The sequence below is a fragment of the Danio aesculapii genome, chromosome 2, assembly GCF_903798145.1.
Source record: "Danio aesculapii chromosome 2, fDanAes4.1, whole genome shotgun sequence".
Classification (NCBI taxonomy): Eukaryota; Metazoa; Chordata; class Actinopteri; order Cypriniformes; family Danionidae; genus Danio; species Danio aesculapii.
The window spans coordinates 31,466,389-31,486,760 of NC_079436.1; the positions used below are offsets into that span (position 1 = coordinate 31,466,389).

Here is a 20,372-nt window from a genome sequence, read left to right on the forward strand (position 1 = left end):
TGGTTGGGTTTAGGGGTAGGGAATAGGTATGGATTACATTTTCGAACAAAAATGACATTCCACGATCAACACAGATGTTATATCAGGCAAAATCCCACCAAAAACTTGGCAAAGTCCCACCACCTAAAATATATCCAGTGTTAAGCTGCAGGTATTTTGTGAATCATGTTTTTTTAAGGTTATAAGTTATGGGATATATTGATCTCTGCTAAACTTCATCTTTGGTATTGAAAATTCAACTGTGCAGTTTAACAAAGTAAGTGACCTTTATTGTCATTTTAATAGTTTGAAACTGTTGTATCAAAAACTTTGACCTAGAGAAGCCTAACAGAAAATGTATTGGCAGTTTATTATTCCGTGTTTTTGTATTGTAATTGACAAAACCAGCCCAGATGATAGCATATGTCTATTAAACTATTAATGTCAACATCAAAAGTTAGTTGGAGAATAGATGAAGGACCCATAATGTAATTCACAAGCACAAATATATGAAAAAACATGAATCCCAAAATATGAAAACAGATTCAATTTGTGTGTATTCGGATAACTGTGTAATGAGTTAATGCACAGTATGTGTGTAAATATTTACACGGTAGTTGCTTGTGTCCCAGTAGGCGCAGTAATAAACTGCAGCGTGAATCGGCTTTGTGTTGCTCAGTTTTAGGTTATAGAGCTAAGTTCTGTCCACTGTGAAGTCATTTGCTTGAGGATTTTTGGTATCAAGAATAAAGCTGCCAGCTGAGCTCATATAGAGCAATCTTGATGGGGCTTCACCATCTCTCTTTTGGTACCAATGGATGGAATTCCAGGACTGCAGATCCGTCACTTTGGAGGGAAGATATGAAGTTTTGCCCTCTGCCTTGATCAAAGCCTGCTGACCTTGTTCTAAAGTTACTCCCAGAACAGCTGCTTAGATTAAACAAAACAAATGTCTGTTTTTATTAATGGCTTAATTTAATAATTTAATTGGGCTTAATTAAATCTACCTGTGATCTCTGAGAGGAGGAGAATATACATAAATACAGACATGATTTATGTAGCTAAAGAAGACATTTGGAATAATGCTCTGTTTTGATTTTGTATACACATACAGCTTTGTATGGCATTCAAATACAGTTTGCTGATGTCATTTCCTGAGATGGAAATGGAGATTACAGCACATAATTGTGTATTTTCAATCATTACATTTTAAAATGAATGCTTTTAGTGTATGCTTAAACTTAAGAGTATGATTTTGATGGTGAAAACATGGTATTAAACCATGTCCCGCTGCTCACAATTGTGACTGTGTGTGTTTTTTTGTTATTTCAAAAAAGTCTAAAAGCATTGTAGCCTTTGGGCAAGAAATTCAACTTTTTAATGAAAAATAGATTGTTTCAATTGAATTATATCAGTCATATCACCATATCAGTTTACATACATCCTCTAGAAGATGTAAGAGGTAGAAAATGTTAATAGTTACAACAGTGACTGGCAGCTGTAACACATTAAAACAGCCGAATTATAGTGCAATTCTGACAATGCTACATAAAACCTAATTTAACCAACATAATATCAAAGGAGGCACCAAGTTTGTGTTAGAGAGGTCTAGTAAAATGCATATTCTCAGAAATTAGGATTAAATGGGTTAAGGAAAGGCCTTCAACATACTAAAATAATATGTTTCTGAAAATAATATGTATTAAAATTGTATGCAATTTTACATATGTATGTGTCACATATGTATTGTGTAGCTTGATATACATGGATCATTTTATAACCTATTAAAAAAAAGTATCAGTGATATTAATGTTTATTCCCAGGTAGCAAAGAATTCTGGCCTAGATTTGGCTTGAAGGTGGCACAGCAAGCATTCATCCACTGACACAGAACATGTGGGCCAATCATGGCCTGGATTTGGCAGAGGTGCCACCATCTTTAAGGTGGCACACAAGACATGGGCCAGATCTATACACATGAAATGCATTTTAAATGCTTTATAAATGTGACTTCGATATATTATTGAGGAAATAACATGTTTGAAAAACAACATTATTAATTTATAAGACAGGTTAACATCAGGGAAACACACATTGTAGTTATTATTTCATTATTTTAGGCCTATATTCCCTCTCAGCCTCCCTAAAACTTTTCCGATTAGCTAATAAACTGTAGACCAAATAATCGTCTATGTCCCCATTAAATTTGATATGAAGACGGTGGCAGAAAAATAGCTGTTTTATTTATTAAATACATGGAAACAAAAACTGTACTTCAACATATAAAGTGGCTTTTACTATAGTAAACAGGTTTGTTGAGCCTATTTGGCTCATTCAGAACTAAAATGACTATTCACGTCTACACAATACAGTGAAACAATGCTAGTTTAGCATACAACCCTACCATATTAGTCAAACATTTTTAAGTGTATTACTATTAAATAAATATATATATATTTCTCATAAGGAGCTGAGCCCCCTAAAATGAAAATTCTAAAATCGCCCCTGTTGTGGCTTATTGTGGGTTCCAGCATAGTAAATATTATATTTGTTTCTACTAAAACACATTTTTGTAACATTTAAAATAGCTTTTTAATATAACAACAAAAACAAAATTAAAGCTGTCTGCTTCTGCTGTTGTGCCAACTGCTAATGACAGGTTTTTGTAATGGTTTCCTCTGACAGTCAGCACTGTGCTTTCCACTCCAGAGCGCGCAGTAAAATGTTCCTTCATCAACTGTCGTCAGCGTTGAGATAGTCAAAGTCACTTCCCCGCGAGCCAGCGAGCCAGAATATCTACGGCTCACGTCGGGATCATTTTTGGCTACTGTGGTTTTAGCTTCATAATACATTAATCGCTGGAAAACTCCACCTTTACTTGCTTTGTACCAGTGCAGAGCATTGGACTGAAGCGTCGATGCATCCACTTCGCATTTGATTAGAGCAGTTTTACCCAGTGTCCTGATTACCAGAGGTTTCCTATGAATAACATTTTGTCCATTTACACAACCTAAAACCAGAAGAGGAACAATTAAAACGTGCGAACATATTTCAATTAGACTATCTGAAAAATTAACCATATTTAAAGCTTATATTTTTTTACATGCCATTAATTATAAAAGCCCAAGAACAGTAGTTAATCTGACATTGGGGTGAAACGTTAGTGCTTTCACGAATTTATAATAAGTAAGCTATGTTTATAATGAATAATAAACAAGTTATTAAATTATAATAAATAATAGTAAATTGTAATAAATTAGTTGTGTTTGGTTTTGTTTTCAATTTATTGTGCAAGGTAAAACTTCATCAGATAAAGTAAAAAAAAATGCAAAATTAACAAACAAAATAACAATAATAATAAAAAGGAAGTTACTTGATAGCTAAAAAAGTTAACAATTGTACTGTACTAATCTCACCTACAACTACAAACAACCCAAATGTTATAATTCCAGACACTGCCATGTCTGCATCTGTCGTCCAAGAGTTTGAAGAGTTATGAACTGCTAATGAAAAAGGCCCTGTGGTTTCCTTTTTACGCATTTCTTATCGTCATCACTATGACATTGTTTTCATACAACCCCAACGGCCTATTCAACATTTAACACACGTGCATTATTAAAACCATCAGACATCAGGACATATACAGCAAACAGCTCTTCCTTAGTTCTTCTAAAGGGACTTGTTTAAATAAATGAGCAGGTCAGTGTTGAGTAAAATTTAGATAAAAAAAAAACGAACACTTATTGGCACAATATAGTTTACTTAGACTGTTTTTACTGTTAAAATAGTTAACATTGTTAACTTGATTCAGAGGTAAAAATGTCAGACACAGTATTTTGTAATAAAATATAATAATAAATAAAAACTTTTTATTATGTCAGTGAATTTAGTATTATGTAGTACAACAACAGTAGTTTATCATTATTTTTTGGGGGGGTTTCACCTTTTTTGGATAGGACAGTAGTAGAGAGTATTTGTAATGCGAATTGGGACACTGACAACAGAGCGGATCCAAACACAGATTTATTAACACAGAATGGTCAGGCAAGCAACAGTCAACACAGGAGCAAACAGATGTATACGAGCAATCCAGAGTCTTGGTCAATACACAGGCGAATGGTCAAAAGGCAGGCAGCAGACAACGTAAGCAAACAAAACAAAGCAAGGTTCAAACATAGAAGGCAAGGAAAATGCATCGTAATGTTTACAATTCAGTATAACGAGATTGTCAGCCTTATATATGTGTGGTGTAATCAGTGCTTGAGCAGCATCAGCTGTGTGAGTGTAATCAATGGAGACTTGAAGCAGGTGTGTGTGTGTTGCATGACAAAACTTGTAGTTCATATTGAGACAGGATTTTAGTCTGTGTAAATGGGAATGTTTTCCAACGATCTATGAGGGTTAGATCACTGGTGATCGTGACAGTATTGACAGGAAAGTTTGGGGAACAGAGAGAGGGGAAAGATTGGCACAGGACCTTGAAGCAAGAATCAAACTCGGGTTGCCATGAGCACTGGAGTGCGCACTAATCACTTCGTCATTGGCGCTGACTGAACTGACATAATGTCATCCACTTGCATGGTGTACGAAATAAACATCCAGTCAAACGAAGAGGAATCATGCAGCACTTTTTGTAAATTAAATTTTACTGTAAACCATTTGCTATTTTCTCATTTTCATCCCATAAGGACAGAATATATTTTCATCACAAGTGATATTTTAAACAAGGCTCTCATTAAACGGAAAGCCACAAACCAAATAAATAAATAAACATAAATGCATTATGAATATCCCCAAACTGTTGAATTACACACACACATATGAGATAGGCCTACACTCTATAATGGTGAACATAACGGCAATGGGCTATAAGCACAGCTAGTGTTTTACAGCCAATGATAAACTTCTGGATGAATCCGGAGAAAGATTAATGTGAATATTTTTAATTTCATAAGGTTCCTTTTACAGCATTGATGTTGTACAGTAAGTGCTGTCTGAGGCTGGCTGAAATTAAAGGTCCGTGTGCATATAGCCCATTACAGTTTAGCTCCAAACAGATCCATAACTGCAGCATAGCCTACAACTTAAACCTTAATGAAGATTTAAACACAAATGTATAATTTAACTGTTAAAAGTTTTATAATAACAATTACCAGTATAGTTTTTGTACAGGACGTGAGTAGTTGTTCTCAGTGTGGCTGCTTGAGTCCCAGTAGGCACAGAAGTAAACAGCAGTGTGTTTTTGTTGAGCATCACCCAGTTTTAGGTCATAAAGCCTTGTTCTGTCCACTGTAAAGTCATTTGCTTGAGGATTGTTGGTATCACGAGTGAAAGCACCACCTTGATTGATATGAAGCAGTCTTGATGGGGCTTCACCGTCTCTCTTTTGGTACCAGTGGATATAATTCCATGACTGCAAACCTGTCACTTTACAGGGCAAGTATAATGTTTTGCCTTCTGCTTTGCTCAAAGCCTTTTGACCTTGATTCAAAGTCACTCCCAGAACAGCTGCATAGATTAAACATAAATTATTATTATGATATTATTTCATTAATGGTTCTTTTAATAAAGTCTTCAAGGCTTCTTAACTTACCTGGGATCTCAGTGAGGAGAACAATATAAATGTATGCAAACATCATTCAACTATTCTGTAGGTGAAAATACATTTGGAGTATTGCTGATTTACTTTTGTGCACTGCCTCGATATTCAAATACAGTTTGCTGATGTCATTTCCTGAGATGGAGTTTACAGCATGCATAACCTTTTAATAGATTGTTTGTACTGTTACAGTCATAACAGTTTAAAAACAAGTGCCCTTAAGTTGAGCTACACACTTTATTTGTGCAACATAGGCTCCTATGCATTTTTGGAGATTGAAAATTATATAGCCAAAGCTACTATTGGCTGCATTTGATCATTAAAACGAACGCTATGGGGTGGTATGATGCCATTCCTTTTCTTGCTTACCAGCTGACCGCTTAACTCTGTATGGACCATTTTTCTGCTGTTTGTCCGGTAGCTTAACATTTATGTCAGCGGACTTGAGATGACCGCAACAATGAGGTTCAAATCTGGTGAAGAACGGTTCTAGAAAGCAGGATAAGACAAAAGCTGAAAAATAAAATAAACAAGTAAATAACATGGTGAGAATGTGGTAAAATCTGAAAGCGTGGTAAAAGTCAGGGGGTTTTTCTTTTTCTGGATTGCTTTTTAAAACACTGCAGTTGCGTTTAGGGAAGTGGATGAGCGGGTCAATCTGTGCTTTTTAAGACACTATTGGTTTAGAGAAGGGGGAGGGTGGGAGGTTTGGTCGGTTGGTCAGTTAGTTGACAGCGGCCTCTGGTGGGTTTACGTGAGAACAGCAGGCGCGAATGGCACTCTTGAGAGAAATTTGAGATCTGAAAAGCATACACAGCGGGCTTGGGTGGATTTGCGAAGACAAAAACTGCAAAAAATATACCTCCTGTGGTGTATTTAGCTCTCTCCAGAAATATATATAGGGGTTTGTACTTAGAATGAGTATGAGTTGTGTTTGTTACTTTACCTGTTTTCAAAGCACTTTATTTAGCTCTTATACTGTATATAAACATATTTTCTCATTTGTTTAAAATTATGTAAGTTATTTCGACTCAATCAAGTGTTTACTCTTTCTCACAATATGCATAAATTGAATGCCTTAGGATAAACTGAGTATCCTTAAAAAATGGCCTGCCACTTGTCCTGTATGTTTTTATTTTTATTTTTTTTATTTTTTTTTAGTCTTTGTTTGTAGCAATTGTATTTATATAAAGGGTGTAACCACACAGGTTAATTTACCTTTTTTAATTAATTAATTAATTAATTTATTTATTATTTTATTAATTAATTAATTTATTTACTTATTTATTCATTTATTTATTTATTAATTCATTAATTAATTTATCTATCTATCTATCTATCTATCTATCTATCTATCTATCTATCTATCTATCTATCTATCTATCTATCTATCTATCTATCTATCTATCTATCTATCTATCAAAGCTATCAAAAGTAAATGTTTAATTAAATTAATAAGCATTCAAAATGAAGTGTTAAGAATATAAAAGTGTTTTCATGATCTTTGTGCTAATTTAAAAGGAAAACTCTGTATTTAAACTTTTTGTATTTTTGATACTTATTCATAGTGATGTCTGTATTTGTGCCTAAAGGTTTACACCTGCTTGGCTAAATGACTAGTAGCTGATTTGATCATTGCATCAAAAATTGAAAAATAAAATCAAAATGATCAAATCAGTAAGTGTTTTTAGTGGGCTGCTATCAAGTGGGGGATTTCTGCACAATGAAAACAATGTTGTTCTTTCTTTATGGGCTGCAACACACCCACAATTATAGGAAATCAAATAAAAAATTGAATGTCTCCCCCTTGCTGTTGCTCTAAATCAAACCTCTTTGATGATTACTGTAGGTTTTTGTAATGATTTCCTCTTACAGTTATCACTGTGCTGTTGTTAGCATCCCAGTGCGCACAGAAATATGTTCCTTCATCGCTGGGCTCCAGTTTTGAGATAGTCAGAGTCACTTGACTACCACTCACCGATCCAGAATATCTTTGTACAGTTGTTATGCCTTTTGTTGATCCAGCATCGAAATGCACGATTCTTTCTAAACCTTTCTGGGATTTACCTTTGTACAAGTGGAGAGGGTTGGACAGAAGAGACGATTCCACGGTCCATTTGATAATAGCAGTTCTAGTTCTGGACTTAAACACAACTTTAGCATGTGCACTTTGTCCATTTGAACAATCTAAAATCAAACGAGAAATAAAAATACAATTACCAAATGTCTAAAACGTTAACTTAAGCATTTGTGTTGTGAAATACAAACACTTCAGCTGCATTTCTGACAATTAACGTTAATTAAAACAAATTCACTTTAGCTCATTAACTCAATTACACATGCTTGAAGAGGATCCATAGCAACAGTAAAAGTCAGTTAAAATCTGTATAGAGCAATACATCAATAAAACAGTGTGACCTGCAGGCTATGTATGACTGTAAATCCCAAGTATGCATACACTACAAAAAATGTTTTGCTAAAATATTTTGGGATAGCTGACAAGTCATTTTGAATTGAAACCCTGAAGTAGGCCTTCTGACAGAAAATCGCTGAATCTCCATATCCCAAACTGACAAGTGTCTGCTAATTGTAATGTAAAGCTGAAATCTCACCTATTAGGGCTAGGGCTACTAACAAAGCAAACGTTATCATTCCAGATGCTGCCATGTCTACATCTGTCTGTCAGGAGTTCGAAGAGTTTTGAAGACTGCAGCCAATCAGAAGGTAATGATGCCTTTTGGTTTCCTCTTTTTGCTTGTCGTCATCAGGTGGATGCAGGTTATTTACGCAAGATAAAATAATAGGTTCAGTAACATTTAAAGTGTAGTTGATGTTTAGGGCATTGGGTATATGCAGAAGGACTTTCAGCTACCCACTTCAAGTGCTTTTGGTGAACTTTATGCCATTACAAAATTGCTGCGTTTAAGGTCTGTTTTCTTTAAAAATCAATGATCTTCACTGCCTGATTGATAAATGATATAAAACAGGTCTCAGACTCTACAAGAAGCGCTGAATTAAATTTCATTGTTCTGCGCTATGTCTTTAAAATATGAAAAATAATTTTAACACAGTATTTTCAATGGAGTTTTAGAGCTTGCCTGCTGCTCCTGATTGTGCTTGTTTTACACTTATGAATACTTAAGTCTATATTTTATATAGTCTATATTTTAATTACATTATAACATTGATGCTGTAAAAGAACTGTATGAAATTTAAAATAGTCACATTAAATTTTGACCGGAAGATTATTGTTAGGGGAAAAATCACAACATGTGCATATACTCTTTCTCGAGCAAACAGCTCTTTGCTAAAGTGACATCTGCATTTGAGTTGTAAACAAGTGAAGATGTTAGGTTATGTGTAAAATTCAGTTTAAAAAGTAAGCTATGGAATTATGACATTTTGATACAGTTTGATACGGAAGACAACATTTTATTAAAGAATACACTACCTGACAAAAGTCTTGTGGTCTATCACAGTTGTAAGAGCAACAATGGATGGCAGCATCAACAGCCTGAGGTATCAAGACATTTGTGCAGCCCATTACATTACAAACCACAGGAGAGGGCAAAATTCTTCAGCAGGATAGCTGAACTTCTTCATACTTTAGCCTCCATATCAAAGTTCCTGAAAGCTAAGGTCAAGGTGCTCCAGTATTGGCCAGCCCAGTCACTGCAAGAACGCTTTCGTGGCCATTCTAGATGACTTTATTATAATACGTTATTTAAGTCATTGCAGAAATATATGAATGTCGTCGTCAAGGCTCATGGGAGTCATACACATATTAATTCTGTTTCCACTGCACCATGACTTTATATTCTATACTGTACATTATATTTGCTAAGTAAAGTCAGACCTTACTGTCCTAATTAAATAATTCAATTTCAAGGCATGATCAGTTTTTATTTTGGTAAAATAAGTGTAATCTAGAGGCCTTCGCCTTTCATATAAGCCACTTCTGATGCCAAATGATCAACTAAAAATCAAGTTATTATTTGTTGTTCCTAAAACTTGAATAGGCAGCAAGACTTTTGTCAGGGAGTGTATAAATGCTGAATTGGTCACAGAGATAAACGGTAGAGAGGAAAAGTATTATGTGCCTTAACCTAAATTTAAAATACAGTCATTGTATTAAGTCATTTGTTTTAAGCTATAGACTTAATTGTACTTTCAGCTTCTGTAACTTTGGTAAAAGTAAATCATGGAATGAAATAGCTGAACAAAAATGAAGAGAGATCCAGCAACACTTGTGGTGAAAGAAACTTTATTGTAAACTTTTGTAACTCTTAAATGATTCAATACACAAACTGCATATGAAATAGCGTATGAAGTTGTCACACTTGTTACACCTTGAAAATATTTTGAGCAAGTTCTTTATCAAACTGAACATTATATGCGTATGCAAATCCATAAAATACATAAACACTATAAATGCATTTATGGAAAAAGAAACACCCATAATTCCAACATAATCCAAACAATTATAGTGGCTCATATTTTTGTATATCTTTACAATTGTTGAGTTAAACACAAATATAAGATACACTATACACTGAATATAAGATAAATATAAGATATTATAAAATCACAATAAATACAAGGAGGACAAGTGATATTTTTAGTTTGTCATTAAAATGAAAATTACAAACCCTCTAAAAATATAATAAATAAATGTATAAACAGAAATAAATATTCTCAATATAAATGGCAGTGACATGTTTTATGAATAGCAGACATAGATGCAGTTTGTTTATATCTAATCATCCATCTGCTCTGTGCATTATTGAATCAAACAAAGAATTTAATAAATAAAGTTTTGATATATGTTATGCAGTAATTAGATGTGCTAGTTCTTGTAGAGGGTGTAAATAAATCTTCTCACTGTGTCCTGTGCTTGAGTCGTACTCCCAGTAGGCACAGAAGTAAACAGCAGCATGTTTGTTCTGAGTGTCACTCAGTTTTAGGTCATAAAGCCTTGTTTTGTCCACTGTGAAGTCATTTGTTTGAGAATTTTTATCATCACGAGCAACAGCACCATCTATGCTGATATAGAGCAGTCTTGACGGGGCTTCCCCATTTTTTACTTGGTACCAATAGACATAATTAGAAGACTCCAGACCAGTCGCTTTGCAGGGCAGATACACAGTTTTACCCGCTGCTTTAACCAAAGCCTTAGAACCTTGATCCAGTTTCGCTCCCAGAGCAGTGGCTTTAAACGAAAGCAAATTACAATACGGTTAAAAAGAATTTAATTTTTGCTATAATTGTTTCATTATTATATGCCACTTACCAGGAATCTCTAAAAAGAGGACGACAGAAATGTAAAAAAAACATCTTTCATCTCGGAGGAAAAAGTTTGTATTTGGTGCTGTGACATCTTTCAGGTTTTCATGCTGCTTTTGTATCTCAGGATAGGTTGTGATGTCATTTCCTGAAATCAAGTTGCCTTAAAACCTTTTCAAAAACTTTTTATGTACATTAACTAAATGTCAAATTACTTAAACTTATAGTCACATATACCAAAGGCTTTTCTTTACATTATCATCACGTCTCTAATTGTAAATTATATCATTTTTTTGTATTATAAAAACATATTAAATAACAGATTTTTACCAAACAAGGGAATTTATTATGTGATTTTTAATAAATTATTTATTTTGATAAATAATCACAATAGCTCAACAGCACCATCCACTGTTAGAGATTAAATTGTTACGTTTATTGTATCTTAAATTAAAGAAAGGAATAATCATGCCTGTTGCGTTGCTCTTTGGGATGTGTTGAACTATGCATAGTGAGAAACAAAGGTTTTCCCTTCTTTTATAAACTTTTAAAGTCTTTTTAACCCATCAGGTGAAGAACCATATATCGCAATTATTCATTGACACTAGTTATAATTTTGTTTTTTAAGTCATAGCATTTTGTAAGTCTTGTAATAACCTCCAGTAATACTCCAGGTTTTCCCATTGAGTACTTCACTGAGTGCCCTACAGGTATAAAGAGTTAAATGATGAGATCCTAGAGAGGAGGACAATATACAGACTTGTTCACTCAAATCTTGAATTTTACTTTCTTCCATGATAAAATCACATGTGCTTTCAAGTATGTTATACACTTTTTGTAGCCAATCCCATTAATACTTAATATAAAAAAAGTTTCATTACACAAATAAACAAACAAACACACAAAACATAATGTAAAACTTTTATTTATATAGCGCTTTTCTAAACACTCAGTGCTTTACGCAAAGGGGGGAATCTCCTCATCCACCTCCAGTGTGCAGCATCCTCCTGCAAGACGCAACGGCAGCTGTTCCAGACCGCACACCACACACTAGCTGATTGATGGAGAAGAGACAGAGTGAGGAAGCCAATTATGATATGGGGACGGTTAGGAGGCCATGATGGGCAGAGGCCAGTGGGCAAATTTGGCTAGGATACCAGGGTTAAACCCCTATTCTTTTTCGAGGGACATCCTGGGATTTTTATTGACCACATAGAGTCAGGACCTCGGTTTAATGTCTCATCCGAAAGATGCCGCTCACTAAGCATTATAGAGTCCCCATCAACATACTGGGGTGTTAGGACCCACACAGACCACAGGTTGAGTGCTCGCCACTGGCCTAACACCACTTCCAGCAGCAACCTAGTTTTCCCCTAGTTGGTCTCCCATCCAGGTACTGACCGGGTGCAGCCCTGCTTGGCTTCAGTGGGCAACCCTGTGAGAGCTGCAGAGAGCTAGCAGTTGGCTTTATTTATTTTTATTTATTTTTTATTTATTTATTTTTTAGCTAGCTTCCATTTACATATGAAAAGCATATAAAGTTATGAAAAGACAAACTGCTGCTACTAGAATTTACTTTTTTATCACAGAAGGACGAGTGATATTGTTACTTATTTACTGAACTGAAAATTACAATACATACAGTTCAAAAAATCAAGTCAAAAGTTCACACACACCTCGCAGAACTGTATGATAAATACAAGTATTTCAATAGTAAGTGTTTCCTAGTTTTTGTGCAGGATGTGAACAAATGTTCTCACTGTGGCTGCTTGAGTCCCAGTAGGCACAGAAGTAGACGGCAGCGTGTTTCTTCTGAGTGTCACCCAGTTTTAGGTTATAAAGCCTTGTTTTGTCTACTGTGAAGTCATTTGTTTGAGCATTATTATCACGGGTGACAACACCATCTTGACTGATATAAAGCAGTCTTGATGGGGCTTCACCGTCTTTTACTTGGTACCAATGAATATATTCCAAACCAGTTGCTTTACAAGGCAAATACACAGTTTTTCCTGCTGCTTTAACCAAAGCTTTTGGACCTTGATCCACGTCCACTCCAAGAACAGCTGCTTTGATAAAAAAATAAACAATGATAAAATACAACAGTTTTATTGTTTTGTTTATTAAAGTTGCTTTATTATTCTAAATGAGACTTACCTGCGATCTCTAACAGAAGGACAAAATAAATGTATAGAAACATTATTCATCTGGTTATTCATGTGTATGGGTGTAATGCTGTTTCAGGTTTTCCCTGCTTTTGTATGAACCACAGAAATAGGGTGCTGATGTCATTTCCTGAAGTGGAGTTGCCTTAAGAATGATTTATAAAGAAAATTTACAGCAGTCTTTCACATTAACTGAATTGTAAATGACCAAAAAGACATGAGCATAATTATGAGAAAGATGTCACTTTTTCTTTTAATATTTCACATTTTGTGAATGATGTCGGGGTTTAGTGTTTTTTAATCATTCATTCATTCATTTTCTTTTGGGCTTAGTCCTTTTATTAATCAGGGGTTGCCACAGTGGAATGAACCGCCAACTTATCCAGCATATTTTTTACGCAGCGGATGCCCTTCCAGCCGCAACCCAACACGGGGAAACACTCATACACTCTTGCCTTTACACACCTACACTGCGGCCAATTTAATTTATTCAATTCACCTATACCGCATGTCTTTGGACTGTGGGGGAAACCAAATGCGAACATGAGGAGAACATGCAAACTCCACACAGAAATGCCAACTGACCCAGCTTGGCCTCAAACCAGCGACCTTCTTGCTGTGAGGCGATTGTGCTACCTACTGCTCCATGACACCCGTCATTTTAATTATTTAATCTTTAATAGCAAGGTTGATATCACTGTAGGAAAACAAAAGAGCTGAAATAAGAAAACAACGGTTAAACTAATATACACTGTAAAAAAATCCTAAAAAAAATCCTGCCTTAATCTTTTTAGTTTAATCAAATAAACTTTTCGATGGCACGGTCACCTCACAGCAAGAAGGTTGCTGGTTCGAGTCCTTGCTGGGTCAGTTGGAATTTCTGTGTGGAGTTTGCATGTTCTCCCCGTGTTGGTGTGGATTTTCCCCACCATCCAAAGACATGCGTCCCCTGTTGAATAAAGGGACTAAGTCGAAGGAAAATTAATAAGTGAATGAACTTTCTAGTGAATGAACTTTTCATCTCACCTTATATCAATTAAACTGACTAAAATATTAAGTTAAACTTTACATAACTTAAAAAAACGTAGTTGAAACCTGATTAACTTATTAAAATATGTTAAAGTAACATAAAAACATTTAAAGTCATGATTTTTGTCATATTATTTTTAACAGTAGGCCAGAACTAACTATATGGACATGATCCAGTATTATCTATGCTGTATATGAACACATTCAGTTTAATTTTAAGCAGTGTCTGATACAACAATAAACAATACATTTAAAAAAGTAAGTGTAGACCCTTTTTCAGTTAAGTTATTTAATAAAAGGTTTTCTACAATAAAGAGAAAATATGCCAAAATGCTGTTTTTTAGGTTCTTACTAAATCTGTATTATTTGTTGGATTATACTAGTACTTAATATATTTAGACAACTATACACATTTCAAATGCAGCTAACAGTTTGCTAACAATTTATAATAAAGATGTTTACAATAAGGATGAAATTTGCATAAGCTATAAACTAACACATCTAACAATAGCTGAATTTTTAGCATTTATCAAACTTATTAACTTTAGATAATAAAAATGCAATTGCTCAAGTAGAAACAGTCTACGGATAAACTTCGACTAAAACCAAAAACAGCTAAAAGCAGCTATACAACATTGCTAAGGCATCAGTTCACTGATAAAAGACAAATGTGGAAGACAAATGTCTCCCCCTTGTGTTACATGGATGTCATCACAAAATAAATTACAAAGTGGACTCCACAATACTATCTGGATGCAGCCTTGATGATGCAAGCTGAGACTAAATACCTCAGTAATGCAATGTCAGACAAAATGCACTCAATGGAGCTAGTGAAATCACTGTGAGGAGTTGAGCTAGGGGTGATGTTAGGTGAGCCCATTAAAATGCATTGGATGCAACTCAGATTGCACTGCACCAGGTCATGATTTTTGTCATATTATTTTTAACAGTATAGGCCAGTACTAACTATATGGTCATGGTCCAGTATCATCTATGCTGTATATGACCACATTCAGTTTCCAGATTCATTTTAAGCTGTGTCTGATACAACAATAAACAATACATTTAAAAAAGTAAGTGTAGACCCTTTTTCAGTTAAGTTATTTAATAAAAGGCTTTCTACAATAAAGAAAAAATGCCAAAATGCTGTTTTTTTTTAGGTTCTTACTAAATCTGTATTATTTGTTGGATTATACTAGTACCTAAAATATTTAGACAACTATACACATATCAAATGCAGCTAACAGTTTGCTAACAATTTATAATGAGAATATCAGGTGTTCAAACTTGCATATGCTATAAACTAACACAAACAATAACCGAAGTTTTACATTTACTCAATCTTTTTAATGTTAGATAATAAAAATGCAATTGCTCAAGTAGAAACAGTCTACGGATAAACTTCGACTAAAACCAAAAAACAGCTAAAAGCAGCTACACAACATTGCTAATGCATCAGTTCACTGATAAAAGACAAATGTAGAAGACAAATGTCTCCCCCTTGTGTTATATGGATGTCATCACAAACTAAATTACAAAGTGGACTCCACAATACTATCTGGATGCAGCCTTGATGATGCAGGCTGAGACTGCATACCTCAGTGCTGCAATGTCAGACTCAATGCACTGAATAGAGCTAGTGATGTCACTGTGAGGGTCAGCTGAGATTGCACTGCTCAACTACAGACTTTCTAATGCTCTACTCTGATCAGTGATTATAAAACAAGTGATTTATTGATTTGTGGAACTATATTACCAGCATGTAACCACTGTTTTAATTTGTGAAGATGAACCAGAAGTCGTATGAACTATTCTTTATTCACTTTACAGTTAAAGTAGCACAGATATGTACATCACAGAAATGTTCTACAGTGAGGCTAACAATACGAACACAGGAGTGATGCTGTTTTTTTTTTGTTTTTTTTTTGGTCTCAGAACCAAACAATGAAGACAATGATAACTCTATCAACCAGTTACATATATTGCATATTTTTTAGATTTCCCGCCCCGAACTTTCCCACTCGTCATTGGCTGAAAAAATATAAAGTTGAATAAATACAATTTCTCCAAAACATAAGACATCATTCACAAATTAACGTTTCCACGTCCATTCAAGAATAGGTTCTGCATTTATGTCATTGTGAATATATTACACATAATTATAGGGAGCTACATGTTGTGTTTTGCAAAGCTGTATTAGCCAGGTGCAATAATTCAGATTTCTTCTCACAACACTTCTCATGCTGTAAACGCAACACATATCCATATTCACCAAGAGGACTTTGATTAATTTGGCATAAACACTGAAATTCTCGGCCATAAACTATATGTCAATATCAAATATATGCCAAATACCACCACCATAGCCGCGCACGGCCAGCCGTGAAACTACAGAGAACACTAACAATGATGCAATGTCACATTTATATCCGAAATATCTCAAATAAAACACCTAAGTTTTTTTTTGTGTAACACTTAGAATGGTTAAATAGATCATATCACTACAAATTCTGATAAAATTCGCTGCAGAGCAACAAAGTCAGTACAATACACTTGGTGCAGAGAGGAGAAGGTTTAGTCTTCAGGGGGGAAACGCTCACTTTAGTTCTTCTTTAAACAGACAGGGATTACATGTGGAGGTCACCAGAGTTCCAACAAAGCACACATCAATTCGTTGCTGCTCACAGGTAAACGAAAAAAAGGATTTAATCTTGGTTTTGCGAGAAAAGGTTGACCATACTATCACGTCATGCTTGGTTATTTTCTTTATGCGCTGAGTAGGTATTTGTGTCTCCACTTGTTTCCATTGTTATTTCCTCTCATGTGGTCTGAGTCTAGTCTGAATGACAGCTGCCATCAGTACATCAGACTTCAAGCTGTGTGGCTCTGTCTGCAAATGTCCAGATCCACACGGCCTTCTCGCAACACGCTGAGGTCATTTACTCCAGACGCTGTGTGAAGTTTTCAGGAAACAGTCCTTTCTTAGCTGAGGTGCCGCGCTGCTGCCAGTCACTCTCTCTGATGCCAGTGAGCCAACCGGCATCCTGAGGAAAGAATGAAATGAACGTTAAAACACATTCAGATGTCATGTTGAAAAAGGAGAATTAAATGAGGGATATCATACCTGATCTTCAGCTAGCTCTGTTGGTACTACCAAAACTATGTCTCCTTTCTTCAGCTCAAGTTCATCTGGGTTCGCCGCTTCAAAATCATGCAATGTTTCAACCTATAAGACAGCATAACAAGAAACATAAAGGCTCTGTTAGTTTTTGCTGTATTACAATGAATTTTAAGTAATATCTTGGAAGGATTGTGCTGACGATATTGGGAAAGCATTATACTTAATACAATTAGACTTTTAATTTCAGTCAGCCAGCCCCAGGGCTTCAGGTGAATTGTCATCCCTTACAAAATTGTTGTGTTTACGATGTGGTTTCTTTAAAAAACAGCGATCATCACTGCCTGACTGAGATACAATATAAAGTGAGTATCAAATCAAACAAGAAGCACTACGTTAAATTATATTTTTCTGCACCATGTCTTTAAAATATGGAGATTAATTTTACCCCAGTATTTTCAGTGGAATTTCTGCGCTAGCCTGCTGCTCATGACGGCGCCTGCGTTTAAAAGTTCTTTCGTCTCTTTTTACGCTTTAACAACCAAATGAAGGCTTAAGTCTATTTAACTGGTTATATTTGAATTACATTACATCCATGCTGTAAAAGAAACCTTATGAAATTAAAAATAGTCACATAAACCTTTCACTGGGTTCGTCATTGGCTGAAAAACAATAGCTGTGTGTGTATATAGCCCATTTAACAGTACTAACAAGTTACAATTAAAAAGTATGTTTGTAGGCATATAATTGTATAGATAAAGAAATATAACATAAAAAACATTTAAATTAATATAAACAAAATCTGTGTTTATATTTGCCTAATCTTTTATGATCAACTGTGGATGTGTGGAATAGTTGATTTGGATTCTTCAACAGCGCCATCTAGCGGTCACGTGTTTCCTATAACCAGAGACACGTTGAACTAAAATGCGATTTCATAAACGCAGCTGGCGCAATTAATATCGCTTCAAAATGTGTTCGTCTTGTTGCTAGTTCTAATGTTTTGTAAAATTGAGTTAACCATCACCTTATGTTTAAGGTAAGATAACCATTTTAGACACTTTTTGGACTACTAAGGCTTTTTTCATCAATGCTAGCCATGTTTTTTTTTCGTAACACTAATTTCCACCCTCTAACGAAAGTTAAATTATTTTCACAATACAGTATATTCGCATATTCTTTTAGAGTATATAATGTTCACGCATTTGCTCATTATTGCAAAATAAACGTTGATTATCTCTGACTGCAATAATGTTGTTGCTAAGTTAGTTCTATTGTTTTGTAAAATTGAGGTGACATTCACCTTATGTTTAAGGTGAGATGACTATTTTAGAAACTTTAGAAACAACTTTAACCTTTCAGACAAGGCTTTCTCGTAAAGTTAGCCATGTTTTTTTTTTATCTTATATGTATATTTTACTGTTATGTGTAATGTAATGCAATGAGCTGGAAGGGCATCCGCTGCGTAAAACATATCCTGGATAAGTTGGCGGTTCATTCCGCGGTGGCGACCCTAGATTAATAAAGGGACTAAGCCGAAAAGAAAATGAATGAATGATGTAATGTAATGTAACGTTGTCTTTATTTTCACCTTGAAAAGGAATCTAGCAGGCATTCCAGAACTGTCTTTGGTTGTCTGGCATTCTGCAATCATGCCATTATCCCCAGTGGCTATTGGAGATGTAATATCACCATCACGGTCATCATCACCCTCATTACTAGAGGCAGGCTCAATAACAACAGAAGGGATAGGCATCTTTTCCTGAGGTGAGGCAAACAAACAGCATCACTCCACTTGCAACTCAAGCAACACCTTCAAGGTAAGATTTAAAAATCCATTTTTGACCAATAACTTGACAGTTGACACTATTTCATAATACATGTTAAACAGATTACACATACAAACATAATGCTTAATATAAATAATATTATAAACAAAAAAACAACTGGATAAAAGCAAAAAGGGTACATTTTAAAAGTGCCATGTTAATGTAATACATTTACAGTAAAATATTTGCCCAGCATACATTATTTGTTGATTTAACTTATCAGTTGACTAGTTAATGCAGTGTGAACAAAGTACAGTTGTATCTTCATTAACTGACATAAAACAATTAATAAATGCTGTGAAATAGATTACTCATGTTAGTTTAATGGCTTAAAATATGCTGATAAATGAGCCCTTATTTGTAAACTGATAACAAGGAAAATTCACATATCAAGTTAGAAAATAAAAACCCAGCAAAACAGATTTGTTGTAAAGCATTTTGATTACAATTCTAAGTATCAGTGTGCTTTAAAGTACATTCCAGAATGATTACACAAAGAAACCGAGATCTTGCCAATGGCCTGCATACCAAAGTGCAGAATCACAAGAGAATATCTACCTCCTCATTCCCATTGTTTGCAGCACTCTCCTTACTGGTTTCATCCCCTGGCTGGAGCTCAACATTATCAGGAGCATCTCCTGGTTTGGGCTCAATATTATCAGGAACTTCTCCTGGTTGGGTCTCAACCTTATCTGGTTCATCTGTTGACTTGGGCTCAACATTATCTGGTTCATCTCCTGGTTTGGCTTCTAATGAACTGGCCTCTTCCTCTGGTTTGGCATCTATAGTCTAGGAGAGGTGGCCAGGAGTGAGAGCCAGTGTTTGAACACTCAACACAAGCCACTCATGTGGATGGATCGGTGCACGATACCACGGAGGGGAGCACTCAAGAGTGTCACAATGAGGGGTGCAGGGACCAGTTTCACTTCACATGTTAAAACTGTCCCTAGTGTGGAATGGCAAGTCAGTTCTGACTTGAGTTTCACCAACAGTCAAGTACTTTGGCTGAGGGAAATGTTTAATGAAGGATCAGGGGTCATGATTCATAGTGGTTGCCTAGTGGGTGAAGAAATATGAGTGAACATTCCTCAGATCATAGTGACTACTATATGATCTCAATATACATGTGAAGAAAGTTCAGTCCAACTTTAAGAATAGATTCATATTTTGCAATATGAATGATTTTGCACCAAGAATGACGCTTTCTTAGTCACTTATAAACCATACAAAGAGAGAATGTAAAATCACCGCCCATTATGGTGATGTAAGAATAGAATCACCATGGAAACCAAAAACGGTGATTAGATGGGTAATAATAGTCATCAGTTAAGTCACTATTTAAGGTTCAGTAAGCAGGGGAATTGTAACATCATG

The 20,372-nt window shown here is 35.1% G+C and overlaps 1 protein-coding gene across 3 annotated transcripts in view; it reads right to left on the minus strand.

Moving 5' to 3' along the window:
- Positions 1 to 15,858: 15,858 nt before the first annotated feature.
- Positions 15,859 to 20,372, minus strand: part of amph (amphiphysin) — a 43,914-nt gene continuing 39,400 nt past the window's right edge. For 2 of the 3 annotated variants that reach the window (XM_056477326.1, XM_056477318.1), the window contains 4 exons: positions 19,557 to 19,787; positions 18,761 to 18,931; positions 17,176 to 17,277; positions 15,859 to 17,095 (listed from right to left, as the gene is read on the minus strand). In XM_056477326.1, coding sequence (XP_056333301.1) covers positions 16,991 to 17,095; positions 17,176 to 17,277; positions 18,761 to 18,931; positions 19,557 to 19,787 — 609 coding nt within the window. In that variant the 3' untranslated portion in view covers positions 15,859 to 16,990. The remainder of the gene's footprint in view (positions 17,096 to 17,175; positions 17,278 to 18,760; positions 18,932 to 19,556; positions 19,788 to 20,372) is intronic. The other variant, XM_056477333.1, reaches the window with a different exon arrangement.